This window comes from Marmota flaviventris, chromosome 5, assembly GCF_047511675.1.
Source record: "Marmota flaviventris isolate mMarFla1 chromosome 5, mMarFla1.hap1, whole genome shotgun sequence".
NCBI lineage: Eukaryota > Metazoa > Chordata > Mammalia > Rodentia > Sciuridae > Marmota > Marmota flaviventris.
The window spans coordinates 13,584,279-13,601,420 of record NC_092502.1 but is presented as its reverse complement, the minus strand read 5'-3'; the positions used below and the strand labels follow the sequence as shown (position 1 = coordinate 13,601,420).

At 49.0% G+C, this 17,142-nt stretch overlaps 1 protein-coding gene and 1 non-coding gene across 7 annotated transcripts in view; one reads left to right on the top strand and one right to left on the bottom strand.

Moving 5' to 3' along the window:
- Positions 1 to 17,142, top strand: part of Tenm2 (teneurin transmembrane protein 2) — an 892,009-nt gene that overhangs the window by 862,045 nt on the left and 12,822 nt on the right. For all 6 annotated transcript variants that reach the window (XM_071612002.1, XM_071612001.1, XM_027938624.2 and 3 more), the window contains 3 exons: positions 3,092 to 3,267; positions 5,135 to 5,370; positions 16,105 to 16,401. In XM_071612002.1, the coding sequence (XP_071468103.1) occupies positions 3,092 to 3,267; positions 5,135 to 5,370; positions 16,105 to 16,401 (709 nt within the window). The remainder of the gene's footprint in view (positions 1 to 3,091; positions 3,268 to 5,134; positions 5,371 to 16,104; positions 16,402 to 17,142) is intronic.
- Positions 16,693 to 16,834, bottom strand: LOC139705945 (U4 spliceosomal RNA). Its single transcript, XR_011707673.1, has one exon. It is a non-coding gene; the product is annotated as a U4 spliceosomal RNA (small nuclear RNA).

Sequence of the window (17,142 nt, the reverse complement as noted above, 5' to 3'; positions counted from 1 at the left end):
TAGGTCTTCTTAATTCCCCACTTTGAATGAATTCTCTCGCTCCCTGGCCCTCAATACTGCTGGGCCTCCCTTCCCTGCAGGAGCAGACTCTGCCTTAGCAAAATGAGGGCCCAGAGGGGCGGAGAACAGATCTCCCTTAAGGACAGGCCCTCCAGAAAAGAGAGACAGGAAAGAGCTCTCCAGTCCATCAGGTTCAGCTCCTTCTCCCAGTGAAGCAGTGGGGGAAGGAGCAGGTGTCACGGGGAAGGGTGGAAGTGGACTTCCCATGGAGTGGGGTTCAGGGGTTATTTTATAGAATGAGCTGGTTTTGCAACACACACAGCTATGACATACCCCTTTGGCAGTTACCTTGCTCTCTACTCCTCTTTGGGCTTGGAAGTGGCTTTTGGAGAGCCAAGTAGGAATGGAGGAGACATGAGCTACCCTTTGGGCATCCTGCCATGCCTGCTCAATTCCCAGACTGGGGAAGAGAAGCCTTGCTTTGTTTTGCATTCTCCTCTAGCATGAGTGTGTGGACTTTGTTTTATTCCTAGTCATATCCTTAGTGTTTTTTAAAATGCATTGCCCAGAATAGGTATTCATGAATATCTTTTGACTAAATGAGTCCAAGGCCATGTCTAGCCCCACACTGGCCAAGGCCTAGCTGGTTCTCTCTGGGTACCATTGAGATCCAATTGCTCAAACTCAGAGATCCTCACTTCTGGGTGCAGAGTGAATTTGCACAGAGACCTGAATCTGTAGACACTCCACGGAGGGAGTGAGCAGAGCTGCAGGGAGCTGAGCCCTGTTGCAACTTAATGAAAAACGTGCTTTGTCTGCCCCAAGATTCAGGTTCCTACTCAGTGCTCTGCTTCCCCAAAGTAGAAACTCTTGCTGTCCTGGTCTCCTCTATGGAAGTGCAACGGGCAGTACATTGTGTGTGTCCCAGAACTACAGGGGGGTGGAATGAAAGCCCTGGCCTAGGTCCCGGATGATGACCTCCTCACTGTCCTATGACTTGCCAGAGGTGATGCGCCTCTGCTCTCCATTACTAATGAGCTTTGCTGTGTGACACACCTCAAATCCAGACACTTAGAATTGTTTGTGCTTTATTTGCAAAAGTTTTTTTCTGCTTAGGGCTGGGGATGTGGCTCAAGCGGTAACGCGCTCCCCTGGCATGCACGGGGCGCTGGGTTCAATCCTCAGCACCACATAAAAATAAAGATGTTGTATCCACTGAAAACTAAAAAATAAATATTAAAAAATTCTCTCTCTCTCTCTCTCTCTCTCTCTCTCTCTCTCTCTCTCCTCTCTTTTTAAAAAAAAAAAGCTTTTTCTGCTTATAAAGCATTAAACTCAGTCATATTGATTACAAATAGTTCCTAAAATATACGAACACGTGAAGAAAACAAAGAGTCATCCAAATCCCACACAAAAAAAATCACCGTTCATGTTTAGATATCCATATTTTCAGGAGAATTTCTTCTATAATAAATACTTACATATTATTAAGGGATGACCTTTTGTACCCTGCTCTTTCTACCCAACAATATAGACCTCTGTAACTGGCCAAATTATTTTGTACTATTATGTGCACATACAAATAAGTAACAACAATCCCACAACTATATATAATTAAAATGCACTACTACAAAAAGAAATAAAAACAATTTACTTTTTGTCCATGCCAATAAATAGAAATCCATGTCATCAATGTTGATGACTTCCTAGGTTTATGTTGTTCTAAAATGTCACTACTGTACATAGCATCTCTTTTTTGGCAGGGGGGAGGTACTGGGGGATTGGACCCAGGGCTTGCACATGCTACACAAATGCTCTAACACTAAGTTACAGCCCCAGCCCATAAATAGCATCTCTGTACCCCTGTGTGAGAGTCAGTTTCTGGAGCAGGTAAGACAGCACCAGGAAGCCCCTTCAATGAGAAGGCCTGAGTCCCCATTCTTGGTTACAGCACCAGGCCTTTCCAGAGCACGTGTCATCTGCCTTGGATAAGTGATGGGATTAGAGATGAGAGGCTGGGCTCCCAAGATCCCTGGGCTTCCCATTCAGAGTCCCTGCTGTCACCTTCACCACTTTACCCAGCTGGCCATCCAGCTCAGTGTGGTCCTGCTCTCAGCTTCAAATATCCTCAGAGTTTGACTTTCCGGTTCTCCCAAGAAAAAGCAAAATTTCTCAGACCACTGCAAGTCTCAGCCAGGTCTGCATTCCTGGAGTCCAGAAACAGTTCCCAAGTCCCTCTGGTGTCCTGAGTGCTCAGTGGTCAACTCAACTGGGTCACATCTTCCCCACCGGGAGCCTCTTATGAGGCACTCCCGCCCCTGTGTGCCTTAGGAGCTCCAGTATCCATCACTTAGAACCTGCCCATTTTGTCCCAATCCAGAGGGAGGCGCACCAGGGTCCAGCGGCTGGTCCTTCTCTTTTGCCCTCCAAACGTGAGGATTTCATGGTCCCGCCCCACCCCCAGCCCTCCTCAGCCCCAGGGCCTCGCAGGCAGGTCCTGGGGAGAGTGTGGCTCCCTTTCCTGGCGTGGGTGAAGGCCCACCAAGACATGGAGGTGACATTTGGCCCAGGCTGCCTTCGGGGAGGTCTTTGAGGTGACAAGTAGGACAAGCTTGCATCCCTGTTGAGGACTCGGGGGCTTGGATGGTCTCAAATGCCAGATCTGGATTTGATGGAGCAACTGTGGGAAAAGAGTGTGGCTTGCTCAGCAGAGAAGTGACAGGATGAGACTGATATTTTGGAAAGATTAATTTGGTGGCTTTGTGGAACACATAAATTAAAGAGCCAGCAACGTTTACGAGACACTGTTGGCACTAACATGCGGGAGCACAGTTAAGTTCCTCCTGCCTGAGACCAGGCGGAGGGTTCTCCCTGAGCTGGGGCCAGTTAGGTCAGTGGCTGGGAGAACGCACGGCTTGCTCAGGGCAGGTGGAGGTTTGGGTTGTAACCCGGAGCCTCCGTGGGATGCACGGGCCACCCCACTCCTGCCATCTTTCTCTGGCCCCATCACCTGGCCCTTGTATGGTTCTGAACACTAGGAGAATCCTTGGTTCCATTGACTGCCCTTCCAACCAGTGTTCTTCTCTTCTAGCTATGACCACGAGGGCCGTCTGACCAACGTGACGCGCCCCACCGGGGTGGTGACCAGTCTGCACCGCGAAATGGAGAAATCCATCACCATCGACATCGAGAACTCCAACCGTGACGACGATGTCACTGTGATTACCAACCTCTCCTCGGTGGAGGCCTCCTACACAGTGGTACAGGGTACGCCCCGCCCACCCCTTTGCCCCAACCAGCCACGCCCTCGGGGGAGACCCCCCCTGGCCAGGGACTTGCACACATCTCCAGCGCCCCTCAGCTTCTGTCTTATGCAAACATCCACAGCAAACCCACTCTAGCAGAGATAGGTCTTGTTTAAAAAAAAGAAAAATTCCTGGGAGAAAAATGTCATCCATACACAACCAAATATCAACTTACTAAAAATGTCCTTTTTTTTTTTTTTTTTTTTTTTTGGTACTGGGGATTTAACTCAGGGCCACTCTACCACTGAGGCACATCCCCAACCCTATTTTGCATTTTATTTAGAGACAGGGTCTCATTGAGTTGCTTAGCGCCTCACTTTTGCTGAGGCTGGCTTTGAACTCATGATCCTCCTGCCTCAGCCTCCTGAGCTGCTGCTGATTACAGGCCTGCACCATCTTGCCCAGCTTCCAGCACTTTTTATTTTTTATTCTGAGACAGGTTTTCACTGAGTGGCTGAGGTTGGCCTCGAGCTTGCAATCCTCCTGCCTCAGCCTCCCAAATCTCTGGGATTACAGGTGTGCACCCCTTGCCCGGCCTCTTCTCATTCTTACCCCTCTGTAGCCGTTGTCATCTTCTCGGGACTGTTTATTCTCCAGGGCCTACTACTGCGTGTTATTTTTTTGTTGTTCCCAGTCTGATTCTCTCTTTAGTACATCATCTTTGTTGAGTTGGTTGCCCTGGGGTCAGAGGTCTGTAGCAATCTCTTGCCGGAACCAGGATCTCAAAGGTCCCTGGCCACCCCATGGTTATTGTTGCTGTTAGACATGCCCACGCGGTCCAGGACAAGCACAGGGGCTGGCAAGAAAAGGAATTGTGCAGATTAATTTTTCCTTTAATTAAGATATAATGTCAGTGGGCCAGCCAGTTGTCAGAGGATAAAAGTGTCCTCTTGGTAGATAAATGGTGACATTTCTGGACTATTATCCAGCAACAGAGCCTGTTTCAATGACTCTGTTTCTGCTCTGCCAAATGATTAATGATGTAGATTCTGTCCTTCTGTATGATGGCTGCAGTTGCTGAGTGACAGGTGCACCCTTGCCCACTGCCCCAAAAGCTGGCATCTCGGAGGCCAGCCCAGCCCGGCTCCTTTGCCCAGACAATCAGGAAGCGGCATATCTGTTCAAGGAGTCTCTGACTCGCGTTTCCTTCCTGTAACTTTTCGATAAAGGAAAAGGTCAGAAGTCTGATTGACTAGTGTGGATTCCATTTGGGAAGATCAACACGCAGGGTGGGCACCGCCTGGCTCCGTCTCCTCGTGCCCTTGGAGCCTCCTGAGTGCAGGTGGAAGTGGAGGTGGCATGTGACAGGTCAAGAGCAGTCGCTCAAGAAGGAAGGTGGCTTTTTCTCTCGGTTTTGTTGAAGAGCCCTGGCTGTGCTTGCATTGGATCTGACCTGTGGCTGACACCCTCCACCCTGGGTTAGATGGAGGCAAAGAAAAGGCGTGGGGAGAGTTGAAGTCACTTTCCTTTCCTCTATTTTTTTATATAAGCTAAAATATATATGTTAAAGTTCAGGGATTTGATTGACACAAATTGTGTAGGCAATAGACATCTTTAAATGTTTAAATGTACTATTAATAGTCTTCAGTGAGTAAAAGAAAAATATCACGGCATAATTATTTCTGGAGAGCCACATATTAATAATGTTTTTCTTCCCATGCACCATCTCTGCCACTCACCTTCGCATTGTGTGTGCGCTAATTGAAGGCAGCCCTAGACTGACAGCTGTAAAGTACCATGGAAACCTGCAAAAATAGGGTCTATTCTCTTCTGACTGATAGAGTGGATAATTTATTTCCCTGTGCCCATCCCCACTTGCGTTTTTCCAGATCAAGTGCGGAACAGCTACCAGCTCTGTAACAATGGCACCCTGAGGGTGATGTACGCCAACGGCATGGGCGTCAGCTTCCACAGCGAGCCCCACGTCCTAGCGGGCACCATCACCCCCACCATTGGGCGCTGCAACATCTCCCTGCCCATGGAAAACGGCCTCAATTCCATTGAGTGGCGCCTGCGAAAGGAACAGATTAAAGGCAAAGTCACCATCTTTGGCCGGAAGCTCCGGGTAAGTGGTTGCACCTTCATCCCAGAGCTGAGGGTTGCCTGGCTTCTATGCCTGCCTTTCTCCTCTCTTCCCTGGAAAAGGCAAGTTCCTCCCTCTGACGGTAGAAGCCCCAGATCTTTAGGCCATTTCCTAGGGTGGGCGAGGGCAGTCGTTCCCTGCTGTGGGATTCACATTGTGCTCTAGCTGGAGAGATCTGGGGTCTGCCCTTCCCACTTGACATCCCATCCCCAAGTTTACACTGTCTGGCCAGATGGTCAAAGGAAGCAATGCCTACTGTGTGCTGGGTGTTTGCTAAATCCTGGGAGAATGACTTGGAAAGTTTGCACTTGAAGGAGCTGCCAGTGGTAGAACGCACAGACATAAGAGGACCACAGGCTACCGAAAGACAGAGTCACCCAAGAGTCTGATGGGATCCCAAGGGATGAGACATCACCCTGCACGAGGGGGTCAGGGACAACATTCCAAGGGGAACAAATGACAGGGCCGAAGCAGGAAGTTGCAACCAACCCTGGCATCCCCACACCAGGCAACTAGCCCCAAGTTACAGCTTTTAAAAAAACTAATACGTAGCATGTACTGAGGACTTCAGTGATGCAGGCTCTAAGTTAAATGCTTCACTTGTCGTATCTGATTTTAACCTTTTCAACCGCCCGCCTCATGAGGTAGTCATGATTGCCTCTGTTTCCCAGAAGAACACACAAGTTCAGGGAAGGTAAACCAATGATGTGATGGGTAGGAAATGGTCAAGCCTGGACTTGGCCCCAGTTCTGTCCTTCTGTCTGGCTCACTTGCCAGGACTCTCAGCCACTGTACCCCACAGCTTCCTGCTCAGATTCACAATCAGACAGATTATCTAGCACTAGTGGACCCTGCTCTGGTCAGTCATCTGTCAACCAGAGGAAGCTACTCCTACCATTATACTAACACTTTACCCAGGGTTGGGGGAAGAACCCTGTGGTCCCAGTCATCATAAAATGCAACACACATGTTTTCTAAGCACCTACTATGATCCAAGCACTATGCTGTGCCCTGAAGATACATGAAACATAAAGCAAAGCCCCTACCCTCCTACAGCTCTCCTTCAGGGCTGGGAAGAGATGGAAGAGAGGACAGTTAATAAGCAAACTAAAAACAACTAAAATAATCACAGATCAAAGCAAGCGAAAAACAGACAATGAACAAGTTGTAGTTTAGCACTGGCTTTAGAATCACATGAAAGACTCAGCGTGGGCAAGACTTGGGTGTAACTTTTTTGTGTTACTGGATTGAAATCCAAGCCAGCCCAGGTGACCTGCCTGCAGAGCCAGGCCACTCCGAATTAATATTCTACCTTTGTCTGACTGGAGTTTAATTCTCCACATTAGGTTATCAGCAGTCTCCCATGTTTTTCTTCTTCTGCTGGTATCTGCAAAGTTGCAAGCCGCAGTATCTTCCTAAAGACAAAAATGGAATGCGATTAGTAGCTAAATCCTTAATGACTGGATTTCAGGGCTGTGTAATTGATTTTTGATATGCTGCACTGTAGAAGTTGATTATAAGTAGTCATCGTGCCTTTTCTCTGATAAATCAGTTATGCATTCTGACTAAGTTTTCAAAATAAAGATAAATGTGGCCCTCAAATAAAATGGCTATAATCCCAACTCTAAATATTAAAAAAAAAAAATCTTAATAATGGTACTTGTGGTAATTAGCAGAAGTTAGACACGCAAGCCTTATAACTGAATTTCTGCCAGGGTTAGAGTCGCTGGCATCGTGTTTATGCAAATCAAAACACAGCTTTATCTATCAACACCTCAACATTTAATTGTCTGGTGTTAGTTCCTGTAACAATAATCACATATCCATTTAGCTCTCTTAAATGAAAATCACTATGAGATTATAACAGGTTGAGTGGACTGGAAATGTAATTTGAAAATGAGGGAGAAAGCCTGGAATTTATTTGCATCTCATTTATTTTAATTCAGTTCATAAACTGTTTTAGTGAATGAAATAAAAGCAACTCCTGGAAACTGCAGGGGAGCAGTTGGAAGATGGTCTGAGGGAAGTGTGACATGTGCCGTAGACTCAGGGAGCTTGGGAGTGGCCTTTTCCTCCGATGCTTCATGAGTTCCTGAGAGGGAGTCTGCAGGTATCTGTCAGCCCCATAAGGCAAGCGGCTGTCTCGGTCAAGGCCAGCGTGGGCTCTTCCCTCCCTTCCTCCAGTCTTGACGGTTCTTTTCACTCCTGCTCCACCATCAAATGCAGACATGACATTTTTCATTCATTCAAGAGTTGTTCGTTAAGTGCCAACTGTGTCCAGCACCATGGAATGAGGAGACTAGACAGATAAGGAAAGCCGGGTCCTTGCCACCGGAAGTTTAAAAAGCCTGGCAAGTAGCGTAATGTAGCCAGTACCACCAGGAAAGGGGTGTTCATTGTATCAGTCAGGAGAGGCAAGGCTATGCCAGGTAACAAATGGACCCAGCAGTCTCAGGAGCTGGACACATCACAGCCCAAGAGTCAAGCCACTGTTCTTCACCGTGGCTTACTCCGTCCGAGTGCTCAATCTTGTGACCCTGCCACTTGACCTCCAAAACAGCTATAGGAGGGGAAGAGAGCTTACATACTTTAAGGGGACCTCATGAGCAGGCCTAGCATGACACACATCACCGTGCCCACCCCAGCAAGAAGAGTTGAGCACTCTCCGCATAACTCTGAGGACACTCAGTCAATGTCTTTTCCAAGTGCCTGAGAGGGAGGAGGTGAAAGAAGATTGGTGAATCCACTGCAGACTCTACCACCCCACTTGGGTCTCAGGGTGGACAAGGGACCAGAAGAGCTAGAATCGGTTCTGAAGAGCAGCGAGAACTGGCCAGGCTCAGACACAGGAAAGAGGTGATGGGATAGGGCAGCACCTATGAAAAGGGACCAAGACAGGAATGGCATTTCAGAAAACTCCCAGTCCCACAGAGAGCCTGGAGGGAAGGGAGACGTGTTACCGTGAGGTGCGGAGAAAGAGCCCAGCAGCCAGGGACAGCAGAGGACAGGAATGTCGCACCAGGTTGGCACTTCTCCTGGGGACAGCAGGGGGAGGCTCAGTTAGCAGAGGGATGTGCAGGGGGGGTGTGGCATTAGAATTGTCTCCCAGGCCTGGAGGAGAGGACGGGGGAGAGACAGTGGGAAGCAGTTGCTCCAATCCAAAGAAGAGCACCTCAGCCCGGACGGTTAGCGGGATTCAGCAACAAACAGGGTCGCTGGGTCATGCTGACCTTTGGAGGGGCCTTCCCTGCGTTCCTGGGACCAGGCAGCCTGGGTGGCCGAGCGGGCTGCTGATGGAGCGAGGCCAGGAGCAGAAACCCACACAGAGGTGTGAAGGGCCACCGCCCTTCCTGAAACAGAAGGAAACAGAACGAACTTTAAAACAGAACCCTAACCAGCACCAGGCATCGGTGGGGTTCGCAAGGACTGCTCCCCAGACAGCAGGGAAATGGGGAGATTCCGCAGAGTGACACGGCAACGTCGGGTGTCGCGGATTGAACCAAATGGCCTGATCTTTCCAAGGACCAGGGAGCTCCTGGGAGTCTGGCCAGCAGAGGGGTGTGAGGGTCCGAGGCTCTGCATATCCCTGGAGCTGAGCAGAGAACAAAAATCCCAGCAGAGCCATCATCATAGAACCACGCCCAAGGCCCACACCACCGTCCTCCACTCAGAGATGTCCTCAGCAGGAGACAGAGTCAGCTGTTCCTCCTTGTACCCTGGGGCAATGTAGGTGACCGATGGATGGACCAGGACTACCCTTCCCCTGGTCTCCCCATGGGATTTCTGTTTATATAAAGAAAAGAAAAGAAACCCATAGAAGAACCACAGCTGACCCAACACCAGGAGCTCACATCCCTGGGCCAGTCATGGACGTGGGAGTGGGAGCCTGTGACTGGCCAGGTGAGGGCTCGTGTGATAGACACCTCAGTCACACACCCAGACAGGCCAGGCTTGGGGAAGGAGGGTGCTGCACCAGGAGAGTGAGGGAAAGATGCCAAGACTGGGAGCCCCCACCTTCCAGATACAGTCCCATCCTGCAACCTCCCATGCTGAGCAGAGAACTCGCGGCCTGAGGATCCCCTACCACCCAGCAGCTCCCCGCTCACCCACCCGCGAGGTTTTCCCCCAGGCTTTTGGAAGAGGGAACAAAAATGGCCCCTTCTATGAAGATTTTAAACTTCCGCTCTTTCCTAAAGAGGATTTTTGGTGTCTGATTCACTCTGAAAAGGAAGCCTAGATCCTTCCTCTACGATATTTCTTCCCCGTTATGATCTGCTTGGAAGTTGCAAAAGCAAGAAACGGCAGCACGTGTAGGTTGCAGAACAGGAGAGAGATGGCTTCCAAGATCATCTTCCATCATGACACTGGGATTCGTGTTATTAGTATTCCAAGAAGAAATGGGAGCTGGTAATTTTGTTTGGGTTTCCATATAATTAATATGACATTGCAATTACATGTTGGCAGGTGTTACTTTTACTTACGTGGCCAATCACGTTGACATAGGAGCAAGGGGGGGCAGGTGTGCGCGTGAGCTGTGAACATGCGCTCATGGACCCAGCTCTCCTGGGGCCTCTCAGGCAGGGATGTCACAATGTGAGTCACCAGGACAGACTGAGCTTTATCCTTTCTGTCACCTGCGTTCATTCTTTGCTTGACTCATGTTTTATTTTTCACACACCTACTATGTTCTCACTGAGCGCCTATTGATAACTAAACAGACGAGATGTCATTGCCCTGTGAGAAGAGCTTGTGCGTACAGAACAACTTGCAATTTACTGTTAGCTTAGATAAAGCACAATTAGAAGGGTAAGCCTCTGCAAACATATTAAGCAATATGCTCCCCAAGCAAACATAACTTCAGGACAACTTGCTGTTTTGGATGGTGTGGTGGAAAAGTGAAAAAAAAAAACCACCCTCATGGAGTTTATGTCTTAACAAGGGGAATGGATAATAGTGATGCATACAAGTAACACAAAGAAATGATGTAGAAAAATAGAGGGTAGGAAAAATACATAATATGTGTTTTAGGTTCTGGTCACTCCAGGAAAATGACATTGAAGGTAAGAGCTAGGAGGAGAGAAGATAAGTGGGGAAGAAAGCCTTAGTTGCTAGGGCCTGACATATGCAAAGGCCCTGAGGCCAAGAAGATTTTTGCCTGGATCCTGATTTTATTTAAATGTGGCTAGAGGAGATTAGCTGAGGGTGAAATCAAGGAGACAGGGCTCTCTGGGTCCTGCTAAGAATCTTAGACACTCCAAGTTCCTCCAAAGATTTACCTGCTGGTGAATAAACACAATCATTCATCTGAAACCCTCCCTTGGGAGGCTTTTGCATGCTTCAGGCTCCAATGGATACAGTGCTTCCTCTGAGTAACTGTCCTCACCCTCCTCCATCCCCAGAGCTCCTCCCTAGGTCTACACTCATCCTTGCACTGATGAGCAGGGATGTTTTTGCGCAACTCTCTTTTTCAACCTGGAAGTTCCAAGAGGGCTGGGGCCAGGTTGCCTTGCTCTGTCTTAAGGGCCCATTGCAATAATTAGCACATGGTAGGTGCTTCGGAGATATTGAAAGAAGGAACAGGCTCTTTAAGATGATGTCATGAAAGTTCTCCTGACCTACCTCTGTTCATCCCAGGTCCAGAGTTCCCTGGAGGATTCTAACTGCTCTTTGGATCGCAGACGGTCCTGGTCGCGTTTCTGTTCTATTTTCCATGTTAGAACTTTGCAAGGATGTTCATGGAGCACCAAGCACTCCCCAAAACAGTGGGTACCCTAAGAAACACAAGACAAAGCCCCTACCCACCAGGAGCTCTCAGGCTGTTGCAGATGAGGAAACCGAGGCATCAAGGAAGAAGGGGTGGCTTTGGAATGACAAAGCTGATCAGAGTCAAAACTGTGACTCAGATCCAGACCCTTCCACCTTCCCCCCTTCCCACCATCCAAGACAGCAAGCCATCCAAAAGTAATGTTTGCTCGAGGAATACATTATTTAATGTGTTTGCAGAGGCTTACCCTTCTAATGATGCATTATTTAAGCTAATATTAAATTTATAGCAAGTTGTTTTGTCTGCACAAGCGCTGGTTCCAGGATAGTGTTGAATCTTATTGTTTGGGAGCTGGGGAGAGCTGCTTTTCAATCCCAGAGGACTGACCTAGCAAGGAAATGAAGATGTCATGGATGGCTTTTCCCCTGGGTGAGTGAATAACTAAATCTTGGAGGCTGCGGCTTGCTTCTCCTTGTACAAGTGGGAGAATCTCCCAGCCTCCCTCGATACTCTTAAAAGCACAATGGGCAAAAGGTTCTTCTGTATGTCTGACTGCAATCTCTCCTGCTGTGCTACAATTCCATTTCCTGGAGGGGATCCAGCCCAGTGTAATTTCCTCCTTCACGTTTCTCAAATCACCAGCCCCTGACGTTACCCCTAGAGCTAAGTTAGAGTCACCCGTTATAGGCCCAGCAGGGCCATTTTGACGACAGCATTTCCTTTTCTCTGGGTTTTTTACGAGTCTCCTTGTGACAGGCGTGTGCTTGGTGAGATCAAAACATTCTGCGGGGAAATTCCACAGGGGAAACTACTTCCCTAAGCCTGCCCTCTGCAAAAATAAAAACCATGCTAAATAGCTTGAGTTTTATTAACTGGGGAAGCCAGGCTGAGGAAAATGCCCGATAATTAAAAATAATGGCTTCCTTACAAACACAAAATTGTATTAATTTAAAAATTGGTTTCTCTATCGCTGAATTCCTACCAAGCCAGCTGAGCAGGGAATTGTGCTGATCCTGGCAGTGAAAATAATTCAAAATAACTTTTATGTTCTCGGGGAAAGCCTCAAGGTTAATTTAAATATTGCTAGATGGGTAATTTAATCCAGAATAAGAGAACAGTGTGGCCAAATTAGAGCTCCCAAGCGCTCTAACCTGGGGGGGGGGGGGGGGGGCGGGCACCCAGGAAGTGCCCATGGCACCCACAACTTCCTCCCAGCAGCTGAGCTCCTGCACTTTCCAGATGCAACCTCGTGAGAAAACAGTTCTGACTAGATGACAGGACTGGCCACAACTCCAGTTCGGCTTTCGTTGCGCTTATTAAACTCTTAGAAAGATCGGACATTCTCGTAGAAATTGCACATTTGAAAAGCAAACTCCAGCCAATGGTATCAGGAAACACAATTCTTGGTGAATTCGGGAGTGAAAACCCACCCTAGATCACCAATAGCGAATAATTAGCGCCAAAGGTCTCTGTGGTTGGTGCACTGCTATCCCGGGGTCAGAGGCCCCATCAGCTCCAGAGACGGCAGGAAAGCAAAGGGTGGGAGTCAGAGGGTGCCTGGCCATCCTGTGTGTGTGTGTATGTGTGTGCATGGTATTTACTCTTCTGCAACAGAAGCCCCGTACATACATGCACATACACACACACTATCTACACATTGGTCTCTCTCATGATTGCATATTAGGGAACGTACACGTATACACACTGGTGTACATGGATGTTGTGGTCACCTGTGTGATGTAACCTGTGGTTCACCCAGATAACTGAACATAGCACCTTACAATGGATGCACCGCGTGTCTTTTAACCAGGAGTTGCATCGGAATGACCCAGGGAGCTAGTGAAGCTCCACAAGCCACAAGCCCCTCCTCCGAGCACAGGTCGATTCAGAACCCGTGGTGTGGGTGGGCAGCTGTGCTCTCGGAGCTTGGTGGATGCTTTAGAACTGCAGCTCCAGGGAGACCCCATCCTACGCCCACCTCCTGCTGGTGCTACGGCTGGGGGGTGAGGACGGCACACTCTAGGCCGGGATCCCAGCTCCCGTGCTCATTGCACAAACCTGTCTCTGCCACCCACGTGCAGTGCCGCGACGCGCTGCCTGGGGTGGAATGCTGGGATGATCCTTTAGGGTAGCACTGGCAGCAGCGGGCGGAGTCCTCGGGGATGCTCATCTGCTGCTGCTGCTCATCTCATCTTCACACCGCAGAGGGGCGCCCTGCTGGGCTGCAGGCAGGCAGTGTTCCAAGCATAATAAATGCACTGGGCCCTAGAGGGTGTGCAAGAAGAAGCAAAAAAGGAAAAGTATACGGGAAAGGAGGGAGGGGTGGATGGACAAGGGATGGGAAATAGTCGGTGCAGTGCGAGGCCAGGAGCAGAAAACCCTTCCCTCCTTGTTGACACAGCGTTCCTTTGGCCACGGGTGTGGGAGAGGTGCTGAGCTGGACTCCTGAAGCACATGTGCTTAAGAATCCTGGACGTTTTGCAGTTGGCCCGATGGATTAACCCATATAACCGACCTTCTGTTTCCAGAGGAAGGGGTCTTCCCCCAGGTTGTGTTTTGCTCTGAAGATGGCGACTCTGATTTGGGAGAAAGATCCCCCAATGATTCTGACAGCATTCACTTTGGGATTTGTTGAAAATAAATCTTCTCCTCAGACTTTCACTTGTTCTTTCCAACTGCTGCAAGTTTGTCAATGTAAATCTTCCACTTAAATCATTGGGTTTCCTGCCCTTCACTTTGGTACCAGGGATTGAGCTCAGGGAGCTCCACCACAGAGCTATATCCCAACCCTTTATTTTTTTTATTTTTGAGACATGGCCTTGTTAAATTTCCCAGGCTGGCCTTGAACTTATGACCCTCCTATCTCAGCCTCCCAGGTCTCTGGGATGACCAGCATGCGCCACTAGCTGAGTTTCCTTATGATTCCAAGAACTCACCACCTTTATGCCAATCTCCATGCTTTGGTACATTCTCTTCCCTAGATGTCGTCTGACATAGCCTGTCATTGTCTCTGGTTGACTCCATGGAAACCTGACTTCGTCTCTGCTTGCCCAGCCCTCTGAGCTCCTATATAATAACAGTCGCCACATAAATTAGAAGAAACGTTATTTAAAGTATCCAGCACAGCACCTATCAAAGCATGAAGGACCTGCATCCATTTAGTTTCAACTGCTAATAATAGAGATTAGAAATACCAGGCACTTAAATGAGATTTAGGCTGATGGTTTTCTTATGACCTAAAAGAAACCTCAAAGTAAGGGATTTGTGGCTGTGTGAAGACACCAAGGTCAACAGGAATCAAGACTTTTTTCTCTGTAAGAGTCACCATCCCAGAGGTTTCCGTGCTTAAAATCAGCTCATATTCACAAGGTGAATGCTGGGGCACCAGCCATGACATCTGCATTTTACCTAGGAGCAGGAGGGATGTGGGAAGAGCAAAAGGTCACCTCCTTCTCGGCTTCCTTTAATGAGACTTCCCCCAAAGACCCAACAGCAACTACCACCTACATCTCACGAGACACCCCATCTTCAAAGGAATCTGAAAAGATAGTTCCATACCTAGGAACAAAGCACTCCTCAGAATACAGATGTCTGTGGCATTAGATTTATTTCTAATCTCCCCACCAGCTGCAATATGGAGCCCTCATGGGTTGTGGAAATGCTTTACCATCTCTTCGTCGTTTCTGGGCACTCAATGGAAGTGCAGTTCAGGAAGCAGAAAGGCTGCTTAACTGTCTAAGTGGTTAACCAGTTGAAATCTGAAGGCCTAAGTCCTAGGCCAACCCTACCCCCTCACTGCTGTGCGACCTTGTTTCCTCATTTGTCAAGTTATCTTTGTGGGCATCAACACAAACTAATGGATGCACAGTCCCTAAACTAATGCCTAACTCTACCATTCCTCAACATACGATAAAGTTGTTATCTTTATTATCACCACCATCACCATTACCAGTAAGTGCAGCTGAACCTTTGGGGTTAGGTGAGAAGGAAGCAGACATCTCCAGTCCCTTCCTCCTGCCTGTTTACATCTTCCCTCACTGTGCTTTCCACGGCCACCCCAGGGATGTCTGGATTTGCAGTCAATTATGTTGTAAGAGTGGGCAGAGTCGCTGCATCGCGATCCCCTCTAGCCATCTACTCAGGGCTCGCCAAGTCTCCAGAGCCCCTTCTCCTTTGCCCTTCACTAGTCTAGTCTCCCCACTCTGCCTTCTGGGACAGCCCTTCTCCTCTGATCAGATCAACTCCTAAATAAATATTAAATGATGTCTGGATGTGTCCCCATTCCTTTCAAATCTGAGTAAAACCATTCTTCCCTTTGTTGGAATTCCCCAGTCCTGCCGAGGTCCCCCCTGCTGAGCTTCAGCCTCCTTGACAGTGGCAAGATTTTCCACCAGATATTTAAAATAAAGGAGTTTCCATAGGAAGGAACCTTTCTAGCCCCCAGATTCTTTGTAAAATAAGGATTTCTAACCCCTCCTCCCCGTTCGACTAGGTACTTTCACATAAGAAATCTTAAAGGTCCCCAGCTTCCCAGCCCAGGATGCGCCAAAAGAGGGTGATAGTGTGCAAGTAGGTAGGCAGGGCGGTGGAACGTTCAGGTCCACGCATGAGGTATGGCTGATGCGTGCTGATTGCCGTCACGCTTTCCACCTGAGGCCCCCTCTTGACCAGGGCCCAGTCCAGCCCTCCCACGTGCTCATGCAGCCACGCCCATTTCAGCCGTCTCCATTCATAAACTGCCTCTCCGCTATATTCCTGCTCACCTTGCAGCTATCGCCGGCCCTGGGCGTGCGTGAGGTTAAAGGAGGCTGGAGATCCGAGCTCTGAGTAAAGCCAAGCTGCTTCTTCCTCCATTGCATGCCTAGCCCTGGTCCCACCAGCAGCGTGGTCTGCAGAAGCCTGGCTCCTTCCCCGGGTGGCCCCTTCCAAACTGGCCCATTGTGTTTTCCCAGGTCCATGGAAGGAATCTCTTGTCCATCGACTATGACCGGAACATTCGGACAGAAAAGATCTATGACGATCACCGCAAGTTCACCCTGAGGATCATTTATGACCAGGTGGGCCGTCCCTTCCTCTGGCTGCCCAGCAGCGGGCTGGCAGCGGTCAACGTCTCCTACTTCTTCAACGGGCGCTTGGCTGGCCTTCAGCGCGGGGCCATGAGCGAGAGGACGGACATCGACAAGCAAGGCCGGATTGTGTCCCGCATGTTCGCCGACGGGAAAGTGTGGAGCTACTCCTACCTGGACAAGGTGGGTGGGCGCACAGACCCGCCCCCGGGGCTGACCGTGGGCCCCGCTGCTCTTCCGACGCTAGCCCCGCACACTTGTTGTCACCAAACATTTTGACCTCTTTCCTTTGACTTTCCTCGGGGCGGGGGGGCGGGGGGGTGGGGGGGGTCCCCATGCTGTCCTCCCCCTGCCCCCCACTGGGAGGGAGACAAATTCTAAAGGAAAATGTTATTCATAACTTATCACTATTACCATTAAAAGAAGAACAGAAGTGCTAGGCACTCCATAATAGCAGAAGAGTAGATTGTCAGATTTTATCCCCACTAAAAAAGCAAATGATGTTGAAGTGAACAGAATCATCCCACTGGCCACACAGCTAATCATTACTTTCAATTAGCAATAATCGCGCCTCGGATAAACCTCATTGGCTACGATACTGCCACTGCGCAAAGCTAGCTAATCATTACTTATGAAATACTTATGAAAATGCAGTGATTTGTTAAGACCTCAACCTGAATTAAGCCATCAGGGTAGGCCATTTTGCCTAAAATTCAAACCCACAGAGCAACACCCTCCCATGTGGCCTGTTGACTGTAACAGTCAGTGGGTTCTTGCTACATAAGTCCACGTCTGGAAATGCCAAAATCAGGGCTTCTAGCTGGAAAAGGTCAAGGTGGAGCAGCAGTAATAGGAAATTCCCTTTGAAAGTCAGTCATGGTGGTATAATCCCCACTACTCAAGAGGCTGAGGCAGGAGGATTAC